The sequence below is a fragment of the Dipodomys spectabilis genome, unplaced genomic scaffold (genome assembly GCF_019054845.1).
Source record: "Dipodomys spectabilis isolate Male_0828 unplaced genomic scaffold, ASM1905484v1 ptg000095l, whole genome shotgun sequence".
NCBI classification, from domain to species: Eukaryota; Metazoa; Chordata; class Mammalia; order Rodentia; family Heteromyidae; genus Dipodomys; species Dipodomys spectabilis.
In genome coordinates this window covers 44,304,487-44,328,435 of record NW_024870772.1, presented here as the reverse complement: position 1 = coordinate 44,328,435, position 23,949 = coordinate 44,304,487, and the positions used below count along the sequence as shown (strand labels likewise).

At 40.5% G+C, this 23,949-nt stretch overlaps 1 protein-coding gene across 1 annotated transcript in view; it reads left to right on the top strand.

Annotated features, from left to right (window-relative positions):
• Positions 1-23,949, top strand: part of LOC122112891 (guanylate cyclase soluble subunit beta-2-like) — a 49,400-nt gene that overhangs the window by 11,583 nt on the left and 13,868 nt on the right. Inside the window, exons 3-9 of the mRNA XM_042685845.1 lie at positions 10,428-10,588; positions 13,857-13,956; positions 14,992-15,188; positions 15,348-15,459; positions 16,956-17,059; positions 19,900-20,116; positions 22,751-23,071. Of these exons, the coding sequence (XP_042541779.1) occupies positions 10,428-10,588; positions 13,857-13,956; positions 14,992-15,188; positions 15,348-15,459; positions 16,956-17,059; positions 19,900-20,116; positions 22,751-23,071 (1,212 nt within the window). The remainder of the gene's footprint in view (positions 1-10,427; positions 10,589-13,856; positions 13,957-14,991; positions 15,189-15,347; positions 15,460-16,955; positions 17,060-19,899; positions 20,117-22,750; positions 23,072-23,949) is intronic.

Below are 23,949 nucleotides of genomic sequence, written 5' to 3'. Positions count from 1 at the left end.
TCTAGGCGAAAATGAGTCTGGAAACCACAGGATTTCTATGGCACCTTATTCTTTTTTTTTAATTTTAATTTTTTTTTATTGTGAAAATACTGAACAGAGGGGTTACAATTACATGGGCAAGATAGTGAGTACATTTCTTATCAAGCATTGTAGCCTCCTCCTTTGTTTACCCTTCCCATCCCTTCCCATCCTCCCTCCCCCCCAATCCTTCCCCCCACCCAAGTTGTAAAGTTCGTTTTCGACATGACAACTTGTACCTATCATTGTTGCAACAGGTCCACCTGTATCCTTATTTAAACGACTTGTTTTTCCCCTTCCCCTCCACAAATTATACCGACATCAAATACAGTGAAAGCAGGGGTTATACTGTGGGGGAGGGACATACAAAGCAACAAAGAAATAATCTTATAATTGCATTAGAAACAAATGCGTGAAAGAAAAAAAACATTTAAAATACATAATCTTAGGGTTCATTTTCCTAACATCACCTTATCTGACCTTTTCTGCTTGACTCAGACATATACTAGATATTGCAAATAAGGGAAATCATGGGACCTATATTTCTTTGGGCTTGGCTTACTTCACTTAATATAATTTTTTCCAAGTCTTTCCATTTCCTAACAAATGGGGCAATGTCATTCTTTCTGATGGAGGCATAGAATTCCATTGTGAATATATACCACATTTTCTTGATCCATTCATCTACTGAGGGGCATCTGGGTTGGTTCCAGATCTTAGCTATGGTAAATAATGCTGCAATAAACATAGTTGTGCTGGTAGCTTTAGTGTGGTGTGTGGTCTTGTTTGTAAACATTTGGGTAAATGCCCAAAAGTGGGACTGCTGGGTCCTAGGGGAGCTCTATGTGAAGTCTTTTGAGGAACCTCCATACTACTTTTATGGCACCTTATTCTTTCCCTGTCTAGCCTGCTTTTTGAGGGGGGATTGGAAGAAGGTGTTTCCAGACTCTTAGGTCTCCCCAACAGCCAACAGAAGGGTAGTGGGTGTCAGTTATTGAGCCACAGATGGCAGCAGGCTTCGCTTCACAGTACTGTGCTGCTCTTGCTGGGCTCGGAAGCCTGGGGACCTGGATGCTGGCTTTTGCACACAGCAGCTGAGCTTGTGCCTCTCAGCTCCCTTGTTTAATGCATTTGCTAGAGAGCGTGTCTGTTTTCATTTTCTTAACATCTGTTTTCCTTAAAAATTTAAAATACATAATTGTGTTAAATATGCCTCCCCAAATCCCCAAGACAGTCCCCTTCTTGATCCTAATATGTACCACCACCCCAATTAGACAAGGCCCAGGTGCCATTCCTCTAAGGACAACTGTGCAAGTGATTCTAAGTAGGGGCTGGTGGCCTACAAGCTATTTGATTGTTTTCAATAACACTCTATATTCTGGTTAAGTAGGAGGAGCCGCTAGATATTTTCTCTCCACAGAAAGACTACAAGGTGTTAGGTGAGATTTCCATATGAAGGTAATTACTTCCTATATTAAAAGCTGGACTTTTTCATTTATTTATTTATTTAGGTCTGAGACTGAGACTCAATCTCAGTACTTGACTTTTTGCTCATTGGCTGATGCTCTACCAACTGAGTTACACCTCCAATCCAAAAGCTGGAGTTTTGACAGAGCTTAGAAGATAAAAGAGAAATAAAAAGTTGAGAATCAATGGTTAAATGAAGTCCATCTGGTTTTATTTCAGGAAGTCCCAGTGGCCGGAGGGTGTGGAGGCTGCATCATGACTTGGTTCATAGCTCTCTCCAAAGAAATGCACCTTTTTGTTATTTTAGAATAAACAGAAGGGCTCATTCTGCTCTGTCCTACTAGCCATGACTTTGACTAGAATGTCATTGAACATTGATCTCCTTGAAAAGGAATACCTCGCAGATTTGTGGGAGGGAATAAATTAAATTAGATAACAAATGCAAGGCATCTAGTACTGTGCAGACATGATCAGCAAAAGTGAGCTGAATGGTGAACCTGAACTAAGGCAGGACATGTTTCTACATTTTGTAGCTCTGAATGCTGCCCCTTAAAAATAGAGATGGTCTTTGCTGTTCTCTTCAAATGATTAAAAACCATGATCTGGCCTCTTTGATCAGTGGTCAAGGAACTACTGACAGCCTATGGGCCAAACCGAGGCCCCTGTTTTTTTATAAATAAAGTTTTATTAGAACACAGCCATGCCCATTTGTTTACCTGTTTGTAGTATAATGGTTGCGTTGGGTTATCACAATCAAGACCATATGAGGTACAAAGCTAAAAATAGCTAGTTTTTATATGTAAAGGTTTTGATCTTATAGAGAATGGATAATGAACAGAGTTCTTTTCAAGATTTGAAAAAAAAAATCCCTTTGTTTGAAATTTGTTTTTACTTAAGGACTGTTACAGATTGAATTATATCCCTGCAACGTTCAGATGTTCAGGCCTTAATTTCCAGAGTGATAGTATTTAAAGAGAAGCCTTTGGAAGATGCATAGGCAAGTGAGGTCACAAAGGTGCAGTGCCCATGACATGATTAATATCCTTGGAGAAAAGTCACTGGAGAGCTTGCCCTGTGTGTTTTTTTTGTTTTTCCTTTCATGTTAGGACATAGCATGAAAGCATTTCCTGATAAGCCAGGAAGAAAGCCCCCACCAGAAACTAACCAGGTCAGCAGCTTGATCCTGGACTTTCAGACTTCAGAACGGTGAGAAAATAAGTTTTCTTTGTTGAAGTCGCTGGTCTATAATTGTCTGTTTTGGGAGCGTTAGTGGACAACAGTAAGAACCTTAGTAAGTTTCCAGCCCTTCAGAAATAAATACTCTGTACATCTGATATCACTCCAGCCTGCTTTTATATTTCTGGGCTTGTAAATGCCACTTGGTGTGGCAGCACATTTAGCAGAGAGATGCTATCCCACACCTGCCCAAACAGGTCAGGTTTCTAACCCAGTCAATACTTTAGAGACAGCAACAAGTTTAATAGATGGATGTGTGCATCACCTTCTTACCCAGAGCCAAAGCAGATCACTGTGGCATCACTCTGCTTTGTGTTACATATCACAAATGTTCTATCTCCTAGATATGTACCTCGGTGACATCTGTTGGCCTATATATAAGAGGGCAAGAAAGCAGGGCAAGTATATTTTTCAAATTAAAAAAAATCAGAAAGGGGTGACACTGATCAAGATTCACTGTATTCACATACTTTGTTCAATGATAACTCTTTTGTACAACTACTTAAAGATAAAAATAAATTTTTTTAAAAAAAGAAAAATCAGAATTCAGAATCTAGTAAACACACACAAGAGATTTGCTCTCAGGATGACCCTGGACCATTTTATTTTTTGATATATGCAATTTCACCAATCCAAGACAGGGAGGCCCAGCTAAGGGAAAGCTATAGGAAGGGCATTTTACTCTTCAATAAAATATACTGATCAGTTGAGATCAGCTTCTCCCTTTCTGTGAAAGAGAAAAGGATTTGTTAGTCACCACCAGCCAGGACTCTGTCGTCTGAGTTGTGGGCTCCAGGATGCATTTTTTCTTACCTTGAAGCAATTGTTGGGATTTTTTCCAGATCCCTCTGCCACTGCATAGCTCTGTGCTTGCTCATTATCATAATTCAGGATGGGACCAGATGGCAGGTTGACTATTGCATAAGGAATTGTTCTGTACATGAATAAGTGCCTACTTAGTGTGTAAGTGGGTTATTAGTGATCTGAAGTGACAAAATTCAAAACAACACCCAACAGCCATTTAGCACAGCTGTGTCTGTCTAGACGTCCTCTGCTAAGAAAACCAGAGTAAAAATGCGTTTCAACAGTTAGCCCTCAGCAAATGCCAACAGCTCTTCTCCTGACTTCTTTCAGAAAGAGAGAGAGAGAAAGAGAGAGAAAGAAAGAAAGAGAGAGAGAAAGAGAGAGAGAAAGAAAGAGAAAAAGAAAGCAGCAATTGCAAATTTACAGTTTAAAATGTATAATACTTTTCCCTTTACTCATCTGAGATTGGAACAAGTAGTAGCCCAGGCTGTGTAACCAACTAAAAATGGAGATTTGAGCTTGGGTTTCCCGATTCCAGGGTCTGTGCAGACTCTGGAAGACTGGAAGAGACATTGACAATGTCTATATCAAGTGCTTTGTCATCAGACACATGGGAGTGGCAATATCCTGCATAGATCACCTCCTAATAATGTAACCTCGTGCCAGTACCTCACCAGGTCAGGATACCTGTGTCTATCACAGAGTGATGCTCAGCAAACTAACTCACACTGTTCCCTTCCCACACATGACACTCAGTTTCTGCATCTCTTTTGGTGTTTGGTTGGACTGATAGCACTGTTCCCAGGTCTGTTCGGAAGCAGGCAGCTGATTATCTACCAGCCCTGTAGAAGACTGCCCACCTGAGCTGTCATTAACTATTCCCCAGCTGTGCTGGTCTCAGTGTCCAAACTTCCTACCATATCTGCAATGCAACCCTCCCAACTTAACCTGCTTTCTCTCTTAAAAGCACCATCTCAATATGTGTGGTTGTCTTTCTCTTAAATTCCTTTTTTCTCCCACTCACAAAGCACTCCCCACACTTTAGGCTGTGCTAACCTAAGTGACATCATTGAGAAGGAGCACATATTCAATAAAAGGCTTTTTCCAGGTAGCTGGAGCTATGTAGAAAATCAAATTATTCATTTTGAATGAGACACTTTAAAAGATGTAGGACTTGTATTTCCTTGTCTAGTGGCTCAGGGGTATCTCTGTGAAGAATAGGTTTTGCTGCCTATGTCTTGGGTGATGGGAGGTGGGCAGGGGTCCTGAGAAGTCCAGGCTTGCCTGGTGGTCCTTTCCCAAGTCCTGCCCAGGATGTGGAGGGTAGGCAGTAGTAGGTTTCCTCCCTCCATCCCTTACTGGGATACCAGAAGGTGGCTTCTCACACCTTGCACAGAATAGCTCACCTCTGCTCTTCCAGTCCCTAGATCTGTAACTCAGCAAGAAGTAAATACTTTTTGGTAACCCACAAGAACCAGGCATGTTAAGGAGAAAATTCAAGTTCATGTATCATTTCAATTTAAAAGTCCAGTAGACAGCTCCACCTCTCTTCTGGGAAGCCAAGCATAGATGCTTTTTTCTACTAACAAAGAAATTATTCACTTAAACAAAAGAATTTAATGGAGTTTTGTCTATATACACCAAAGTAGAGAGACTTGTATACTGAAGTTCAGTTTCGCTCATCTTCTGTGTTTTGCCAGTCTTACTTCATCTATCTGATTCCTCCACCCCTTTTCTGGTTTTGTTTTCACTGGAATGTCTTATAGCAAATCTCAGATTTCCTATAATTTCACTCATAAATATTTCAGTATGAGTCTCTAACAAGATAAAGACACTTTAAGATACAATGATAATGCCCTGATTATACCTAACAAAACTCATAATAGTACAGAGGTCGACTTTCCAGCTATGTCTCAGCTAGCCATGAATAAGTGGTCTTTGTGGTATTATTATCTAAAATTTCATGAGGTCTTTTCAGGGCAATCAGCACAAACTTTTTACTTTGACACAAATTCAAACCCACAAAGGGTTTATATGAATAGTGCAAAGAGGTCCCATATATTCCTCACCCATGTGACCCACATGTGAACATTTTAACCATATTGGCTCTGTTCTCTCCATACCTGCATCTATATTTTATCCATGAATTGTTAGCATATTGCAGATACGACACTTCTTTGTTCCTAAAGATTCTCTTATTTAACTCAGGAAATCAAAATTGACACAGTGCAATTATCTTAACCTACAGACTTGGGAGGTTTTTTTGTTTTTTGTTTTTTTTTCCAATTGGCCTATTAGGTCTTTATAACAAAAAGAAAATCCTGGCTCATGTCAGTTGTCAGGTTTCTGCAGTCTCTTTTTGTCTGGAAGAGATCCTGAGTCTCCCTGATATCTGTGGAAAGTTATGTTCAGCTACTTGGTAGAGTCTGCCTTAGTTTAGGGTCATTTGCTAGTTCTTCTTGATATACTTTCTTGGCAGGCAGGCCACAACAGTGATTTTTTTTTTTTTTGCTCTTCCCAGTTTATTCTATCAGGAGCTGTAAGATGTCAAAGTGCTCCATTATTGATTGAGGAGCACTTTGGTCATTTGGTGAAGTAGAATCTGCCAGATTTCCCCAATCTCTGGGTGTGATTAGTATCTATGAAGACACACTATTAGATAGTGTAAATAGTGGTTGCTTTTCAAACTTTCTCTTCTATGAGTTTAGTATTTATTGGTGATTCTTGTCTGAATAGATACTTATACAATGCTGATTTTCTGAGCATGGTATTTCTTTTATATTTGTTACTTGGATTCCTATAAGAAAATATTTTCAAGCCAGGTGCCCATGGCTCATACCTGTAATCCTAGCTGCTCAGAAGGTGGACATCTGAAGATTGCCATTCAAAACCAGCTAAGGCAGGAAAGTCCATGAGATCCTTATCTCTAATTAACTATGAAAAGGCAGAAGTGGAGTTATGGCTCAAATGGTACAAAAATGTCACGTGCCTTGAGCAATAAAGCTCAGGGACAGTGTCTAGGTCCTGAGTTTAAGCCTCAGGAATAGCACCAAAAAAAAAGAAAAAAAAAAGAAAAGAAAAGTATTTTTTAAAATTTGTATCAATATAGAATCTTGATTTTTATATTTTGAAATAAGTTAGGATCCTTTCTTTTCTTTCTTTTTTTTTTTTGGGTCCGGTCGTGGGGCCTGAACTCTGGGCCTGGACGCTGTCCCTCAGCTCTTCAGCTCAAGGCTAGCTCTCTACCACTTGAGCCACAGTGCCACTGCATGCTTTTCCTGCTTATGTGGTGCTGAGGAATCGAACCCAGGGCCTCATGCATGCAAGGCAAGCACTCTACCACTGAGCCACCTTCCCAGCCCAGGATCCTTTATTTTCATTGTTCATTTTGATGCTTGAATTTTCCATTCCCTCTCCACACTGGCTACAGCATCTTTTTGATCTGTACATATTCATTCTTTGATCACTTCTTTGCTTTCTGGCATGACAAAGTTGTATAGGTTCATATCCATGCTTCTCCCTGCCCCATTTCAGCAAAGCTCTGGTTCTTTTTAGATGTGGGTGACATGTAATAACCAAGATCAGGTTACTAGGTCAGCTCCTTGCTACACGTCACACCTGATTCTATCTATCTATCTATCCATCTATCTATCTATCTATCTACCTACCACCTCAGCTGGGCCTGTGGTTAGGTTTTTCTAATCCACTGAGACAAAATGCATTCTTTTTTTTCTTCTTTCAATATTTGTTACCTCATTCTCAGCAAGAAACCTAGCTCCTACCAACTACAATATACTCATCTGTATGCTTGAATGTACTTCAAGTATGAAAAGGAAGCTTACCTTTATAATTATCATTAAATTGTGTCCAACATTCTTTTTATCTTTAGTCAGAGGATCATGAAGTTGAAAAACTATGTTCAAATGGTTTAGGTTGTTTTTTTTCCCCCGGGGTAACTATTCAAAACTCTTTTGTTGAAATATTGTTCTGTTACTTTGTTCCATCTTAAGGTTTTAATAGATTCTTATTGATCTTATTTGTTTAAAATATTAACATGACTAACTAGAACTGTGCAAAGAGTTTTGCTCAGAATGATACTAGTCCCCTGATTTTCACAGTCTTTCTAATCTTTCACCCCATTCTGCTAATGCCCTGTAAATAGTCAATTGAATGCCCCTGGTTTATCCTGATGACATTTAATTTTCTACAATAAAGCAGATAGATACATCCTTATTTCTCCTTTTTTCTTAGACAAAAGATAGAATACTACACGTATTATAGTTGGCCTTTTTTGAGTATCAAATGACAGTTCAAAGCAACAAAGCTTTGTGTTTTGTTTGCTCATATGTTTTCTTACCGTTTTCTATACATCCCTGAACCTTGTGACTTAGACAACTCTTGGAATTCTAAATCCACAGGGGTGAATCTGAATTTATAAAAAGAGGGTCGGCATTAATTTTAAAAAGAGGTCTTTGTCCTCTGCTAGACAAGCACTCTGAACCAAGAATCCTAGCACAGATGGAAAACACTACATGTAAGCCCTAGATTGTTGTTTAAGGTACAGTTAGTCTCTTAGCCAGATGTCTTCTGTTAACTGAGCTAGGTGCCCAGAAACCAAACAAACAGGTTTGGAATGGGCAATTGGAATGGATTTTTGTAAGTCTTCAGATTAAATAAAAAAGTCCAACAGGCAATCTTTCCACACCTGGTTGCCAGTATTGCTAAAATCTAACTTTGTTTGGCTTATCGTCAGCCTTAGTCCTCCTGGGAGACGCCCCTGGGAGAGGGAAGCCTTTGGGGACCTGTGCTTTTTCTGGCAGGTAACAGGAAGCACCTGCACAGAGCTCCAGCCTGCAGGCTGCACAGCACAGCTGGTTTTCCTTAGAGTGAATTAGCTAGATTTAGAGAGAAAGGAGGGGCGGAAGGGGAGAGGAAGGAGTGATTCCACACCTGTCCATTTATTTTCCAGGAGTCCTCTGAGGCATTCAGAAACATTGGAAAGGACCTGAGTCGAACATGCTTCAGTTCACTTACGATTGAGCAGGTGGTTCCTGGTTACGGGTACAGACAAGCCTGCCTGCATCCAGCTAGGAGAGGCTCTCATGCAAGGAACCCAAAGGAGGCAAATGATTCAAGTCATGGCCACATGCCATTCCAAGCTTGTCTAGATTCAGAAGACTTGGCTGAAGTGCTTTTTTTTTTTTTTAAAGAAATATGTATAACTTATCTCTGACAATACCAGAGCAACTCCATGGTTTTCTGCTCAGATTGTACAGCAATTGTCTGCCCACAGGTTTGGCTTTGGGGAGTTGTTCAGACTATCTTAGGAAGCAAGTAGAGGCTAGGAGTGGTCAGACCTTCTCACATCCCTGATTCTGTATGATTCAGTCTATACTTGGGATGCCCCTCAGTGTACATTCCAGATCCAGCTGGAGTCTCCTAAAATCCTTCAAGGATAAATGAAAGGAATTGTAAATCCCAGGTCTCCCATAATAAAGCCACGTATATGGGACTTTCTACCTAGCTCTCAGGACTTACAAAAGTCCCAATGTGGTTCTCATAGGAGCTCCAAGGAGGCAATAGTTTATGGACATCTTGCCTCCTGTGTCAAGGGTGACAGGCTAGAAACAGCTGTCACCTTGGGAAGTTTCTTTGTCTAACTACTGCTCCAGAGGCTTCAGGATATGATATGAAGAGCACTAAATTTAGGATTCATTTTTGTTCAAGCAAATCTGTCTTCTGATATTCTGTTGATTGGGGTCAATTCACTAAAGATAACATTGATTAGTGAATTTTGGAGGGATTGTAAAATATTTTCAAAACATATCCCTGTCCTCACAGCACACATAGAGAATGAGGAAGTGAAGGTACTGGCTCCCATCTAAGGCTGCAATTGTATTTCCGGGAATTTCTTAAGCACATACTTGGTACCTAGCTCTGAAAGCATGTAAGGAAAGTTATTGCCTACCCAAATTGATCTTTATTTAGGAAGAAAAACAGTGCAAAACTTAAGAGGAAATTTGATGTGACCTGGGATATTCAGAGAAATCTTTATGGAAAATGAAGTTAAAAGGGAGAAAAAGGAATGCTGAGGCTAAGAAAGAAAGAATCACTTCAGGCATTTGCTCTAATATATGTGTGTGTGTGTGTGTGTGTGTTGCTGGTCTTGGGGCTTGAATTCATGGCCTGGGCACTGTCCCTGAGCTAATGTTTGCTCAAGGCTAACACCACACCACTTTGAGCCACAGCTCCACTTCCAATTTTCTGGTGGTGGCTAATTGGAGATAAGAATCTCATGGATTTTCCTGCCTGGACTGGCTTCAAACCACAATCCTCAGATCTCAGCATCCTAAGTAGCTAGGATTACAGGTGTGAGCCACCATTGCCTGGCTCTGATTTTTTTTTTGGTAAATCAGGTGGAATTTTTTTTTACATTGTGATATTAGTGATTTCTCAGAGGGAGGGGATCTTTGATTCCTCATTAAGTTGTTGGATTTAAAGATTTGAGGTGGCAGGAGTGATTACAGGGAGCTGCACTTTACTCAGCCCAGAGTGACCCTTTATATGGAGGCAGGATCAGTGGTGAAGGGATACAATAGCTCCACAGCCCTTGCTAGTGTATTGGGAAATGTTTCCCATGGATGACATGGGAAGGCTGAGGAGGGTGGGATTGGGAAGGACTTATGGTTAATGAGCAGGTACTGGTACCAGGGCTGCTTTGGCATCTCATAGGACTGTGACATTCTTGGCTTTTCATGGATGGAAAGTGAAGCTTTTAGACAGCAATGTCAGGAAGAATGGCACAAGCAGGGTTTTAACACTGGAAATACATGAAGACCATCAAAGGAGGAACTACTACCTCACAGGGGATCTTACTGGAGGATGTGCTCTGGATTCCACAGGTGTGTCCATGGAAGCCATTCTGAAGCTCTTTGGAGAATACTTCTTTAAATTCTGTAAGATGTCTGGCTATGACAGGATGCTGCGGACATTAGGAGGAAACCTCACAGAATTTATTGAAAACCTAGATGCCCTCCATAGTTATCTGGCACTCTCATATCAGGTGAGACCATGTGAGTCTGGTCTTGGTGGTCCTAAGAGGTAGCATTGCTTGGGGACACTGTGTACCATCTTTCATCTCCCCTCAATGGTGGAGTAGGAGCAGAGGGATTTCTTCCCATCTGCTTTGTCTCTGGTGTCAGTTGGCCCAAGGGAGCTCTTAAAAAAGGAAAGGAAACTAAATACCAGTTGGCTACCTTTATGAATTAAATGGCAAAGTAAAGCAAAATAAAACAACAAAGAGAAATCCAACTTTGTGGTGGGGGAGGGCCTCTTCCACAGGGATGGTGTGGATTTGGAACTAAACCTAGGAGGTTGATCGCAATTGGAACAAAAGCTGGAAAATAGTCAGGTTTCAGTGGCTTTGCAAAATCTCTCCTGGCCTGGATCGAGCTGATAAATAGCTTGTGCGGCCAGATTCGTGTTATTCAAGTATCAGAAGGAAAGAGTTGACAGAGCCAAGAGCTAGCATCGGAAACCATCCAATTCTGATTAACCATGGGGTGACTGAGGTGTTAAGAAATGAATTTCCCTACTGGGACTTGTCCTTCTGGAGTTCATGCCTTCCTTTTCTTCTTTGTAGAGGCAGTGGAAATTCAAAAGCTTAGAAACTGCCTTTTCTTTTTCAAGACAAGAAAATGCTTGATTCAAAAAAAACAAAATGGCATTTATGCACATCATAATATTAGTTTATTTTATGTAAAACAGTTTGTGTTTATTTTTAAGGCCCTTATATCTACCAAGATCTCCCTTTGCTATTTCTGTTTTTAGTGTTCATAAGCACTCTCAGTTTGTCTGGGTAAAATGGGATTAGGTATGTGAGAACCACTCATCAATTTGCACTCTCATATATTTAAAAAGCAAAATGAATTCTTTTCTCCAGTTTTCAGATAAGGGATCTGAGGCCTAGAAACCTTAATTGCTTCAAGGTGAAGGAGTTCTTGGGCCAGTTCTGTTGTTATCATGTGAACTTTTTAAGGACAAAGTGTGTGAATAGAGCTCTGGCTATGGAGTCAGATGGGCACATACTTCTTTCTTACCAGATCTTCAATTTGCCAGCTATGTAATTCTGGACAAGTTATTGTTCTATTATTTATTTAATAGTTATTAAGATTTTGCCAGACATATTGGTTTATTCCTGTAAAATCTCAACTACATAAGGAGTGATGTTAGGAGGTTTGTGGTTCAAGGCCAGCACCAGGTTAAAAGCAGATGGTACTTGAAAAAAACTGGTACCACAGCAACAAAAACATAGGGCTAGGGGACCTGGTTAAAGTGGTAGAGCTCTTGCCTAACAATCACCGAGTCCTGAGTTGAGACCCCAGTATTGAAAAGAATAAAATATTGAAAGAGAAGGAAAAAGAGAAAAAATATTAAATGCTACTATGTAGTCACTACTTTTTAAGGTAATGGGCACAGAGACAAAGGAAAGTAGGAATAAAAGAATTTACCTCATATGACTGTGGATAAAAAAAAAAGGGATAAAAAGTGGAGATGTGGCTCAAGTGGCAGAGGACTAGCCTTGAGCTGAAGAGCTGAGGGACAGCGCCCAGGCCCAGAGTTCAGGCCCCACAACCGACAAAAAAAAAAGTTTTTTAAAAAAAGAGATAACAGATAAAGTTCATAGCATTGTAATAGACTCAGAAAAGACATTTCTCCTTTCCTTCCTCTCTGTTTAGTACAGTTTAAAACGTATAAGAATTTACATGACAAATTTTGTGTCAAACTTTTAGCTTAAATATTAAAAAACACAAGTTAGGCCTCTTCTATGAACTTCCATAGTATTTTAATATCTCTCATTTGAAATTTGGCTAATCTAATGTGTCATTATTTTAGAGAAAGAATTACTATGCTCATGGCATTTCTTCACCTCCTGAATAAAAGTAAAAGAAATTAAGGTTCACAAGTCCTAAGGCAACTATTTTTACACCCGATCCCTCCACTGATCGTCAAGTCTCAAAACATAGTCACTTGCAAAAAAAACAAAAAACAAAAAAAAACATAGTCACTTGCCAAAATCTAATTGTTACACAAGCAAAAATAGAATAGAATCTCTCTGGGAATATGTGAGGACGTTTTGCATATTATAAACTAAATAAGATGTTTAAATGTGAAAATGTACAAAATGAAATAAAATACAGGTCACCATACCAAATAGCTATATAATGCTTTAAATTAGACAAAGTACTACAGATTGTCTTTTTAGGCAAAATTATATAAAGTAAGATAGTGATGATTTCCCTTAAAGCATGTATCCTGGCTACAATTGTGCCTTAAGCTGTTACTTTTTTAGCTAAGTTTCAGTGATTGCTAATTTTGAGGCAGATGTTATGCTGAGTCATTTATAAACATTGATGCATGCTCTTAATTCTCCTAAGAGAATTTCATCAAGATATGAACACAAATGTATAACAACATATGTGTAACTATGTATATGCTTTTGGAAATAGAGAATGTTGAAAAATAAGGAGCCCATTTTCACCCGCAGCCTTGCATGCCATGGGAGAGGACTGTAATCCACCACTCCAACCTCTTCATCCCCTCAGACCAAAAGCTGTGTGTTCATGACATTGTACTGCCTGCTGATTAAGCAGGAGGAAATGGTTGCTTCTCCCAAAGAATTCCCCAGGGAGATTTTTCAACCCTTCTCTCCCAAGGAACATCTCACCAACCCTGAGATGGGGCTTTCTTGAGTGCCAAAATTTATTCCTGGAGAAGGAAAATTTTTTGGATATGTTCTTGAAGGATTCTCTTTTCCAAAAATGGAACTTGGTACCACAGATGATATGATCCTTCTAGAACAAGAAACAGATCAATTCATTCCATTAGGAAATTCCTCTGAGCCTTTGGTCTTTCTTTGGAGATGCCCATAGTCACTTGGTCAGTGACCATGACTAGCAGAGATCCATTAAGCCTTTTTTGGCAACTTCTAGTGAAGCATTCCTTGCAGTAGTATGGGTAGATGATGCGGAATGACAGGGTACCAAGGGCTCGTTTGGAGGCAGGGGTAGGTAAGCATTGTTCTGTCACTAATCTAACTTTAACTTCATTGCATCTCAGTTTCCTCTGCTCTAAACTGGAAATAATACTTGCCATGTGGAGCTGTTTGGGGATTAGCAACAGTTGAGAGAGATCATGGGAGGTACGATGTGACTGGAACAATATGGGGGAATATAGTCCCATGCATTATAATTGAATATTATTATAGATTATTTCATGAGGACTTAAAGTCATAACTTAAACAATTTGCCTTCTCTGTGTCTTTCAATTAGGAGATGAATGCACCATCATTTCGTGTGGAGAGAGGAGCAGATGGGGAAATGCTCCTCCATTACTACTCTGACAGAAGTGGTCTGTGCCATATAGTACCAGGTATAAAATAACTCCATCGGTCCTGGAGATCTGAGGCCTCTTAGTGAGGAAGGAAGGATTCCCATGAGTTCTCCAGCAAGGCCACAGCCTGCAGTGGGGAGAGAGCTCCTCATTGGAGCTGACTCCTGTTGTCATTATTCCCAAAGTCCTTGAGCTTTGAAAAGAAGTTGCCAAAATTTGAAAAAAAGAAAAAAGGATCATGTTTATTTTAACACTTTCAAGTATGCAGGTGTTGGTAGCATGATATAATTCTATAAGTGTTTTTGCATCCCTCCTTTTTATTTTTACCATTCTAGAAAGAACATGCTTTTATGCCTGCACATAGTCTTCCAAAACACATTTGGGTTGAGTTGTGGGTTTTTGTTATTGTGTTATGCTATGGGTTTTCTTTAGTGTGCTGAAGTAAATCCAGAGCTTCATGCATAGTGAGTATGTACTCTACCACTGACCTACACCTCCAGTCCCTAAACCCACATCATGTGACTGAATTAATGATTTTTGTATCATAATTATCTTAATGATTCTCCTATAGTTGTATTTTTAACTGATACTAATCATTCACTATTATAAAAAGTACAAGGCAACAATGCTTGATAAGAAATGTTCTCGTTATCTTGCCCATGTAATTGTAACTCCTCTGTATGGTATTCTCACAATAAAAATAATAAAATAAAATAAAATGAAGTTCCTCCCCCCCAAAAAAAGTACTGTCATGAATACTAGGGCAACACCTTTGAAAATATGATCATAAATTCTCATAAAACTGAGTTTTGCCTGTATTATTTCCAGAGTGTGTTTAATGAGGCAAACACCTTTCTAAAAACAAAACAAAAGAGTTGAACCAGATATTAGGACAGTGGGGTTACATTCCATCTCTGCATATTTTTACTTCATTAATCTGTCATATGTTCCCTATCTTAAGATAGAGCTTGTACTTGAACCCTAAAACATCTGTCAGAAATTGCACACCTTGATTTTTCCCCCCTCATGCATTGTCTTCTGTCATTCCTTACAAATGGATGTCCTCCTCTGCAGGTATCATTGAGGCTGTGGCTAAGGACTTCTTCAACATTGATGTGACCTTGGATATACTTGACATGAATGAGGAGGTGGGGAGAACAGGGAAGAAAGAACATGTTGTATTTCTGGTTATGCAGAAGGCTTGCAGGCAGATAAGAAGGGCAAGGCCAAACAAGTTACAAGACCAAGAGGACATCCCGAGAGACCAACAAGTACGAGGTTTACTATGCTATAAAAAAGCACAGATCCTCCAGGGATCTGTCCATGGACCCTGTTCCACATATAAAGACGGACCCCATGGAAGTAGGCAGGGTTTGTCTACCTCAACTCATGTGACCATCTCCCTTTGCTTCTCTCCCTGCCATCTGCAGGCTCTTGAGACAGCTTTCCTCAGGATGAAGGAAAAATATTTGAGTGTGTCTGTTTATCCTGGGAAGAAATCCCCCTGGGATGTTGTGAGGGGGGTAGTCATGTTTGGAAAAGGTAAGTGGCATATTCTCCCAGCCTGGACTCTGTTCAGAAAGATTGCCTGGTTTGCAGTGGAAACAGTTTCTGTGCAGAAATAGCACAAAGCCTGTGAGATTGCAATGTCCCTGATTTCATCAGAGCTTGGATTTGCTACTTATGGTTTTTAAATTTTAAAACTTCAGACTCAACCAGGTGCTGGCGACTAATACCTATAATCCTAGCTCCTCAGGAGACTGAGATCTTAGGATCATGGTTCAAAACTAGTCTTGTCAGGAAAGCCTGTAAGACTTTTATCTCCAATTAACTTCCAGAAAAGCTGGAAGTAGAGCAGTGGCTCAAGTAGTAGAATGCTAGCTTAGAGTAAAATAAAAGCTCAGGAACCACATCCAGGTCCTGAGTTCAAGCCCCAGGACCAGTATAAAAACAACAACAACTCCAGACTCTATCTTGCCTTCCAATGGACCTTCTGTGTGTGCTGAGCAATGTAGAGATGCATTTTCCTTTATAACCACTGCAGAGAGGGGTGGAGTCCCAGTTGATGAGTGTTGAAGACACTGATGACTATTGAGAGCAGTAAATTTTCAATAGCTCTTCTTCTGGATTCACGCCTCCTTAATTAGGGTGCATTTTGGGATGGGAAATCAGTGGATAATAACCATGGGCATCAGTAATGCAAAGGACAGTAGTAGATCAAGAGCCAAGAAAGCAGATTTCTGGCTCCATCTCTTAGGGGTTAGGTAACTTTAGATAAGGTCCTCCATCTTTTCATTTGCAAAATGAAGCTCATAATCTCTCTATGGCATACCCTTATGGACACTTAAGCAGATCTAACAGCCAAGACCTAATGCTCAAGTTAGAAATAAGGGCTCTGATCTACTGGGAGAAGGGAACTGGTGTTCTTCACCATGGCCCTGGGAGTCAGATGACATGCATCTGGGAGGAGGTCTGCAGGACTCAAAGCGCTGCATTCTGAGTCCTTCAAGCTGTGGCAAATGAGTCAAACATGCAATTGACATCCTTTGTCTAAGAGATTTTCATATCAAAAAGGCTGCTGCCTCGTATCTCTACCCCCTGCCAAATAGGACTGTTGGTTAAATTTTCATGTGCCACCCAAAACTGTCAGTCTAAAAAGCTCCATGGCAAATGTCCCTGATGCTGGGCCCGGCGCACACGCTCTGCTCTGCTAGCTCATTGTCTGCCTGTCACCATTTCAATGCCGACTCTGTTTTCATGGCAAGACATACTCAATTGGCCCAGAAACTCTTTAGCGGCAGGCAGAAACTTGGCAGGGGGCAGGAGGGCTTCTCAACCTGGTAGCAAGTTTTCTGTTTGTTTTAATTTGGAAGAATTGCTGGGGCCATCTGGAGATGCTGAGAGAGCCTGTGTGAAAGAGTCGGGATTGCACTTCACTGTGAGATGCTTAAGATTCTAAGCCTGTCCCCAGCACAGCTCTGGGCGAGGGCTTCAGCAAGACCTGGCTTTCAGTACCACATTCCCTTTCTATAATACAGGGCGCCTCAGGGACTCCTTCGAGCCCATGTATCCTGAGAAGCTCTGGATTGAAGAGAGGACGTTCTGCAATGCTTTTCCTTTCCACATTGTCTTTGATGAAACAGTAAGGATCTGGAGTTTGTACCTGGGAATCATCCCGAGAAGGGCCAAGACTTTTAGATTCTTAAAGTTGGTGGGGACTTTTACTTCACTAGCTTTTCCCTTTACAGTACCACTAACTTTGTTTCATTAAATTTATGGAATCCTTCAGAAACCATATGCAGGATCTTCCTCATAGATATGGGAGGGAGGTTTGAATGAATCAATGAGAAATTTTGCCATCAGAAAAAAAAAGAAATGAATATGGCACTAAATTTCACTCTCTAAAAGCACATCAGAATGCTGCATGCTGGTGGCTTGCACCTGTAATCCTAGCTAGTCAGAGGTTGAGATCTGAGGATCATGGTTCAAAGTTAGCCTAGGCAGGAAAGTCAGTGAGATTTTTATCTCCAGGTAACCACCAGAAAACCAGAAGTGGAGCTGTGGCTCAAAGTGGGAGAGCACTAGCCTTGAGCAGAGCAGTGACAGTGCCCAGGCCCCGAGTGCAAGCCCCAACAACAACAAAAAAGAAACAAATATCAGAACATACTAGCAATGGTCGGGTGGATTTCTAAATATTACCACCTACCATTCTTACCACTGCTTTCAATATCACCACACTTCACTTCACATAAGCATGATCATTTAAGTTTCATTGTTATTCATTTACCAGGATAAACTACCCATCAGCTGAGTTGATTATGAAATCATTTTAAGGGCAAATAAACAAAATGGATTTGGTTAACAATTCAGTTAAAATGATTTAAGCCATTATAATTTTCTCTTGTATTTATTGTAATCTATAGGCATATTAAATCACCCAGTTGACTGCTAGATACAGATTCTATGAAATTTATTCATCTTAGGTTGTTTCTGCTCACAGAGAAACTCCCACTATGGTTAAAAAAAAAATCCCCATGTAAAATAATGAGAGGATCTTAAATGAGTGTATGGCAACTTTGCCCAATGCCACAAGCATCACTATCATCATTATTATTCCTGCCACTTCTAGTCATTTAAATTCTACTTTCATTTCTTTTTCTTTCTTTCTTTCTTTCTTTTTTTGTTGGTCACAGGGACTGAATTCTGGGCCTGGGTACTGTCCCTTAGCTCTTCAGCTTAAGGCTAGCACGCAACCACTTGAGCCACAGTGCCACTTCCTACTTTTCCTGCTTATGTGGTGCTGAGGAATCCAACCCAGGGCCTCATGCATGCAAGACAAGCACTCTACCACTGAGCCACCTTCCCAGCCTTAAATTCTACTTTAAAAATTTGTCTTTCTTTTTTAAGTTTTGGACATAGAATAACAGAAAATTTAATAACATATATGCCCAAAAAGAAAGTTGAATTTTTACAGTCTTCCCTTCCCCAAATCAGATAAATTTACATACAAGACAAAAGGTACAGAAATAAAAAACAGCAGCAAAAGAGAAAAAAAACAGAAAAACAAAAAACAAAAGTAAAGGACCTGCAATAAGTAAAATAAAAAACCTCTTGTTTCCCCTTCTTGGAGCTTACTTTGGTAAGTATCATTTTATATGATTGTAAGTACATAGCCATTGAGCCCTTGTGATCCTCTCCTAAAAATACCCTCTTTTGGTCTTACTGTGTGAATTGAACTTTTTAAAAAAAATTTGTGTGCCGGAGCCGGGCGCTGGTGGCTCATACCTGTAATCCTAGCTACGCAGGAGGCTGAGATCTGAGGATCATGGTTCAAAGCCAGCCCAGGCAGGAGAGACCGTGAGACTCCTATCTCCAATAAACCACCAGAAAACCGGAAGTGGCACGGTAGCTCAAGTGGTAGACCGCTCGCTTTGAGCTGAAGAGCTGAGGGACAGCACCCAGGCCCAGAGTTCAAGCCCCACGACCGACAAAAAAAAAAAAAAAATTTGTGTGCCGGTTCTGGGGCTTGAACTCAGGGCCTGGGCACTGTTCTGGGGCTTGAACTCAGGGCCTGGGCACTCTCCTTGTATTTGAGGCTAGTGTACTACTACTTTGAGACATGGAACCATTTCCAGCTTTTTAGTAGTTAATTGGAGATAATAGTCTCATGGACTTTTCTGATGGGCTGCTTTGAACTGTGATTCTCAGTTCTCAGCTTTCTGAGTAGCTAGGATTGCAGGCTTGAGCCACTGACACCCAGCACTATTAGACATTTTAATGCAAAAGACACCTACTTTTTCTTTCCGGAAGATAGCAGTGGAACCTCTTCCTATGTCCTTAATAGACTCCTTCATCCAGTCTAGGTGTCAGATCCAAAGCTATGGGATGTGCTGATTTCTTCATGAGACAGAGACAGAGACAGACAGACAGAAAGACATCCCCCCAGAGAGAGACAGAGTCAGAGACAGAGAAATGTTTTCCAAAGCTAGTAAAGTGGTATTGATCTTACTAATAGCTTTGACAGATCTTTCTTCCTAGTCAAGAGTATGCTTCTGAGAACTCTTACACTATTGTATTCCTTTTCAGATGTTAACTTCAGATTTATTTCCATATAAAAATCATGATGGGGCTGGGAAGGTGGCTCAGTGGTAGAGTGCTTGCCTTGCATGCATGAGGCCCTGGGTTCGATTCCTGAGCACCACATAAGCAAAAAGAAAAAAGCCGGAAGTGGCGCTGTGGCTCAAATGGTAGAGCGCTAGCCTTGAGCTGAAGAGCTGAGGGATAGTGCCCAGTCCTAGAGTTCAGGCCCCACGACTGGACCCAAAAAAAAAAAAGAAAGAAAAAGAAAATCATGATATTTACTCCATAACCCAACCTCCTTTCTCCTTAGTAAGTCACAAAGCCTGACCCATAATATTTCTAAGGGGAGGATCATGGGGGAGAGCTTTCTGTTCTTCAGTCTGACATATGCTCTGTGGGTAGCTGAGGATCAAACAAGCTGGTGTGAATATTCAGAAGTATGTCCCAGGACTCCAGACCCAAAAGATCCGACTAGATGAGTATTTCTCCATCGTTCATCCTCAAGTTACCTTCAACATTTTCAGCATTTGCAAGTTTATCAACAGCCAATTTGTCCTGAAGACACGGAGAGAAATGATGCCAGAAACATGGCAACATCAGCCCACACTCAAACTTCGAGGTAATACCTCCTTTCTCTTCCCTTCCTGCCCTCATGGGAGGGAGAGATTTTTGTCACCTTTAGTCATTGCCTAATCCCTTCTCTGTAAAATGATGTGTGTGGGTAGCAGTAGTGGCAAAGTACCCATGTGCTAAAAATTAATAAAGAAAGAGAAAATGCTATGAGGAAATAGAAAGTACTTGAAAGGTAGTAATGAAAAAATAATTTTAATGGAAGCATAAATGATCATGGTTATCTTAGGGGGTAATTTGGATATGCATACATATATGACATATATATATATATATATATATATATTCACACATACATATATATGAGTATTTTTGTCTAAGTACCTTTAACAAAAGTGCCATTTTATAATGACTTATTATTTAAATAAAATGCACTATAACTATTCATCTGGCAAAATTTAAATATATATATATATATATATATATATATATATATATATATATATCTACCTTGACTTTAAGCAGAAGCTCTCTTTCTGGCTCTCTCTCTTTTTCTACCTATCTAGTGTATGTGTATGTGTGCCAGTCCTAGCTTTTTGTTCACAGCTATCACTCTACCACTTGAGCCATAGCTCTTCTTCTGGCTTTTGCATATGACTAAATGTAGGTAAGAATCTCACAGATTTTTCTTCCCAGGTTGGCTTTGAATAGCAATTCTAAGATCTCAGTGTCCTGAGTAGTTAGGCTTATAGGCATGAGCTACCAGAGCCTAGTGTTACATATTTTAAAACAAAATTTTCAGATTGCAAAAAGATACCTGGTTGTCTTTTTCTGGTAATACAAATACGTATGTTTGATGAAGTAAATAAGAAAATACATGCTGGGAAGCATGGTTTCTCTGGAGATTCAGACTCACTGTTAGCACACTGTCAGATAGTAATCTTGTAATATTAAAACAGAACAATCAAGACAAATTTGGAGCAAATGTAATTTTTTTTGTAATTTTTTTGTCAGTCATGGGGCTTGAACTCTGGGCTTAGGTGCTGTCCCTGCACTCTTCAGCTTAAGTTGAGCGCTCTACTGCTTGAGCCACAGGGTCATTTCCAGTTTTCTAGTGGTTTATTGGAGATAAGAGTCTCATGGAGTTTCCTGCCTGGACTGGCTTTGAACAGTGATCCTCAGATCTCAGCCTCCTGAGTAGCTAGGATTACAGGCATGAGTCACCAGCACCCGGCACAATTTTTTTAGTATATATTTTTTATTGTAACGATACTGTACATAGGGGTTACAGTTACGAGGAAGGTAATGAGAACATTTCCTTTAGAGCATTGTTACCCCTCCTTTGATTTTTCCTTACCATCTCTTCCCTCCCCACCTCCCCAACTTCTCTCCCCTCCCCCTGAATTTGTAAAGTTCATTTTCAACACAGTGTCTTGTACATCTCATTGTTACAATGGGTCAACCTGTATCCTTATTTCAGAATTTTGTTATTTCCCTTCTCTTCCCCAAATTAGAAAAATGTGTATACAAGATGCAGGGCACCAGAATCAAATACAGTTAAAACAGGGGTTATACCATGGGGGGAAGAACGTACAAAAGAAACAAAAAAATCACATAGTACCTTAAAAACAACAGTGACAAAGATAAACCCTTGGGTCCCTATTTAAAGCTATGTACATATGACCATATAAGATGAGGCTAAGTGAAATGCAAAAATTTAAAGAACGATGTGTGTGTGTGCACATGTGTTGGTACTGGGGCTTGAACTCAGGGCCCAGGCACTGCCCCTGAGCTTTTTTTGCTCAAGGCTACCCCTTTGCCACTTGAGCCATGTCCCTACTTCTGGCTTTTTGGTGCTTATTGTAGATAAGAGTCTTGTGAAGTTTTCTGCCTGGGCTGGTTTTGAACTATAATCCTCAGATCTCAGACTCCTGAGTAGCTAGGATTACCTACTCCCCAATGTGTGTGTGTGTGTGTGTGTGTGTGTGTGTGTGTGTGTGTGTGTGTGTGTTTGTGTGTAGGTGTGTGTATTTTTTTCATAGAGAAAGCCCCAAGGAGTGAGTATTCAGGAAGGATGTTTGGGTTAATATTATCAAAAGCAGAAAGGCCAAATAAAGATAAAACTTAAGTGGGCCACTGGTAGCTCATACCTGTAATCCTAGCTACTCAGGAGGCTGAGATCTAAGGATGGCAATTCATAGCCAGCCTGGGCAGAAAAGTCCATGAGACTCTTATCTCCAGTTAACTACCCCACCCTCCCGGCAAAAAAAAAAAACCCAGAAGTAGAGTCATGGGTCAAAGTAGTAGAGCATTAGCCTTGAGCACAAAAGCTCAGGGACAGTGCCCAAGCCTTGAGTTCAAGCCCCATGACCACTACTACCAACAACAAAAGATAAAACTGAGAAACCAGTGTTGGGGTTGACAGTCTGGACACATGTGGGAGCCACCTTAAAGTGAGAATAGCAGCCAGGAGGACATCTATGAGGGAGGGGCAACAGGGGGAGATAGAAAGCATAGGTAATTCACAAGACACTTGACCGAAAGGGGAGAGCAGACTATGCAGTGACTAGAACACACACACACACACACACACACACACAGAGGACGCCTTACTCTGTGGTGGGCTCATGAGCTCCCATCTTAATGACAGACTCTCTTTTGCATTTCTCTTGGTGATGTGAAGGCCAGATGATCTGGATGGAGTCACTGCGATGCATGATATTCATGTGCTCACCAAAGCTCCGCAGCCTGCAAGAGCTGGAGGAGCACAAGATGCACCTCTCAGATATTGCCCCCCACGACACCACCAGGGACCTCATCCTCCTCAACCAGCAGCGTCTGGCAGAGATGGAGCTGTCCAACCAGTTGGAAATGAAAAAGGAGGAGCTTTGCATCCTCTCCAAGCACCTGGCCATCGAAAAGAAGAAGACAGAGACCTTGCTGTACGCTATGCTGCCGGAACATGTAGCCAATCAGCTAAAGGAGGGCAAAAAGGTCGCCGCAGGTGAGATGTCCCTTCTCTTTGGGGGGACTTCTGAGTAAGGGGCACTGTATCCTCATGGGTAGGGAAATGAACTTTGAACCAGGAAGATCTGAAGTTGAATTTTGACTCCATCACTTGTAAGTGGTAGCATCTCAGGCTAATTGCCAAACCTGCATCTCCATAGTTCCTCTTCTTTACATGAAGAATAACAATGGTAATACAGGAGTGAAATGTACATTAGATTAAAATGCTAATCAATGACACATGAATATATTAGATTTTTAAGAATATGGGCTATGTTCTAGGACTGGCATTATGATTCAGTGACTAAGAGCCGGGTCTTTATCATTGGAATTAATATACATCTTAACTAAATCATGAGGAGCCTCTGAGGAACATTCTGGAAGTGCTATTTCTGAAGGGAGGATGTTGTGTTTATGCTGAGCTCACTTCCTAATTACTTCAGATGCATTCATCCATAGACATGCCCTATGAATAGTGTCAGAAGCTATATCAAAGGACGCAAAGGAACACACAGCTTTTTGGTTTTGGCAGAGAGAGAATCCTAGCAATGGGACTGACCAAAGGAAGGAGACTAATGTGCATTAAAGAGCAAATAGTATGCTGGGGGGAACTGCATTATATAGTTTACATATGCTGTTTTACTTATTTTTTTAACTTTTCTATAAGAGGGTGCTTCCCATTCTATACATCCATATTGACATTTGTTCTTACTTGTGAGGTGGAAACAAATCATGCTAAGTCCTCTAACTCCCCAATTCATGCTATCTCCCCCCATACTCTTTCCAAGAAATGTGGAATCACAGATCACAGAGAGATTAATAAGGAGAGGAGATGGGGTAGAATAAGGCTGTGAACACACTTTGTGAAAGTGTGTG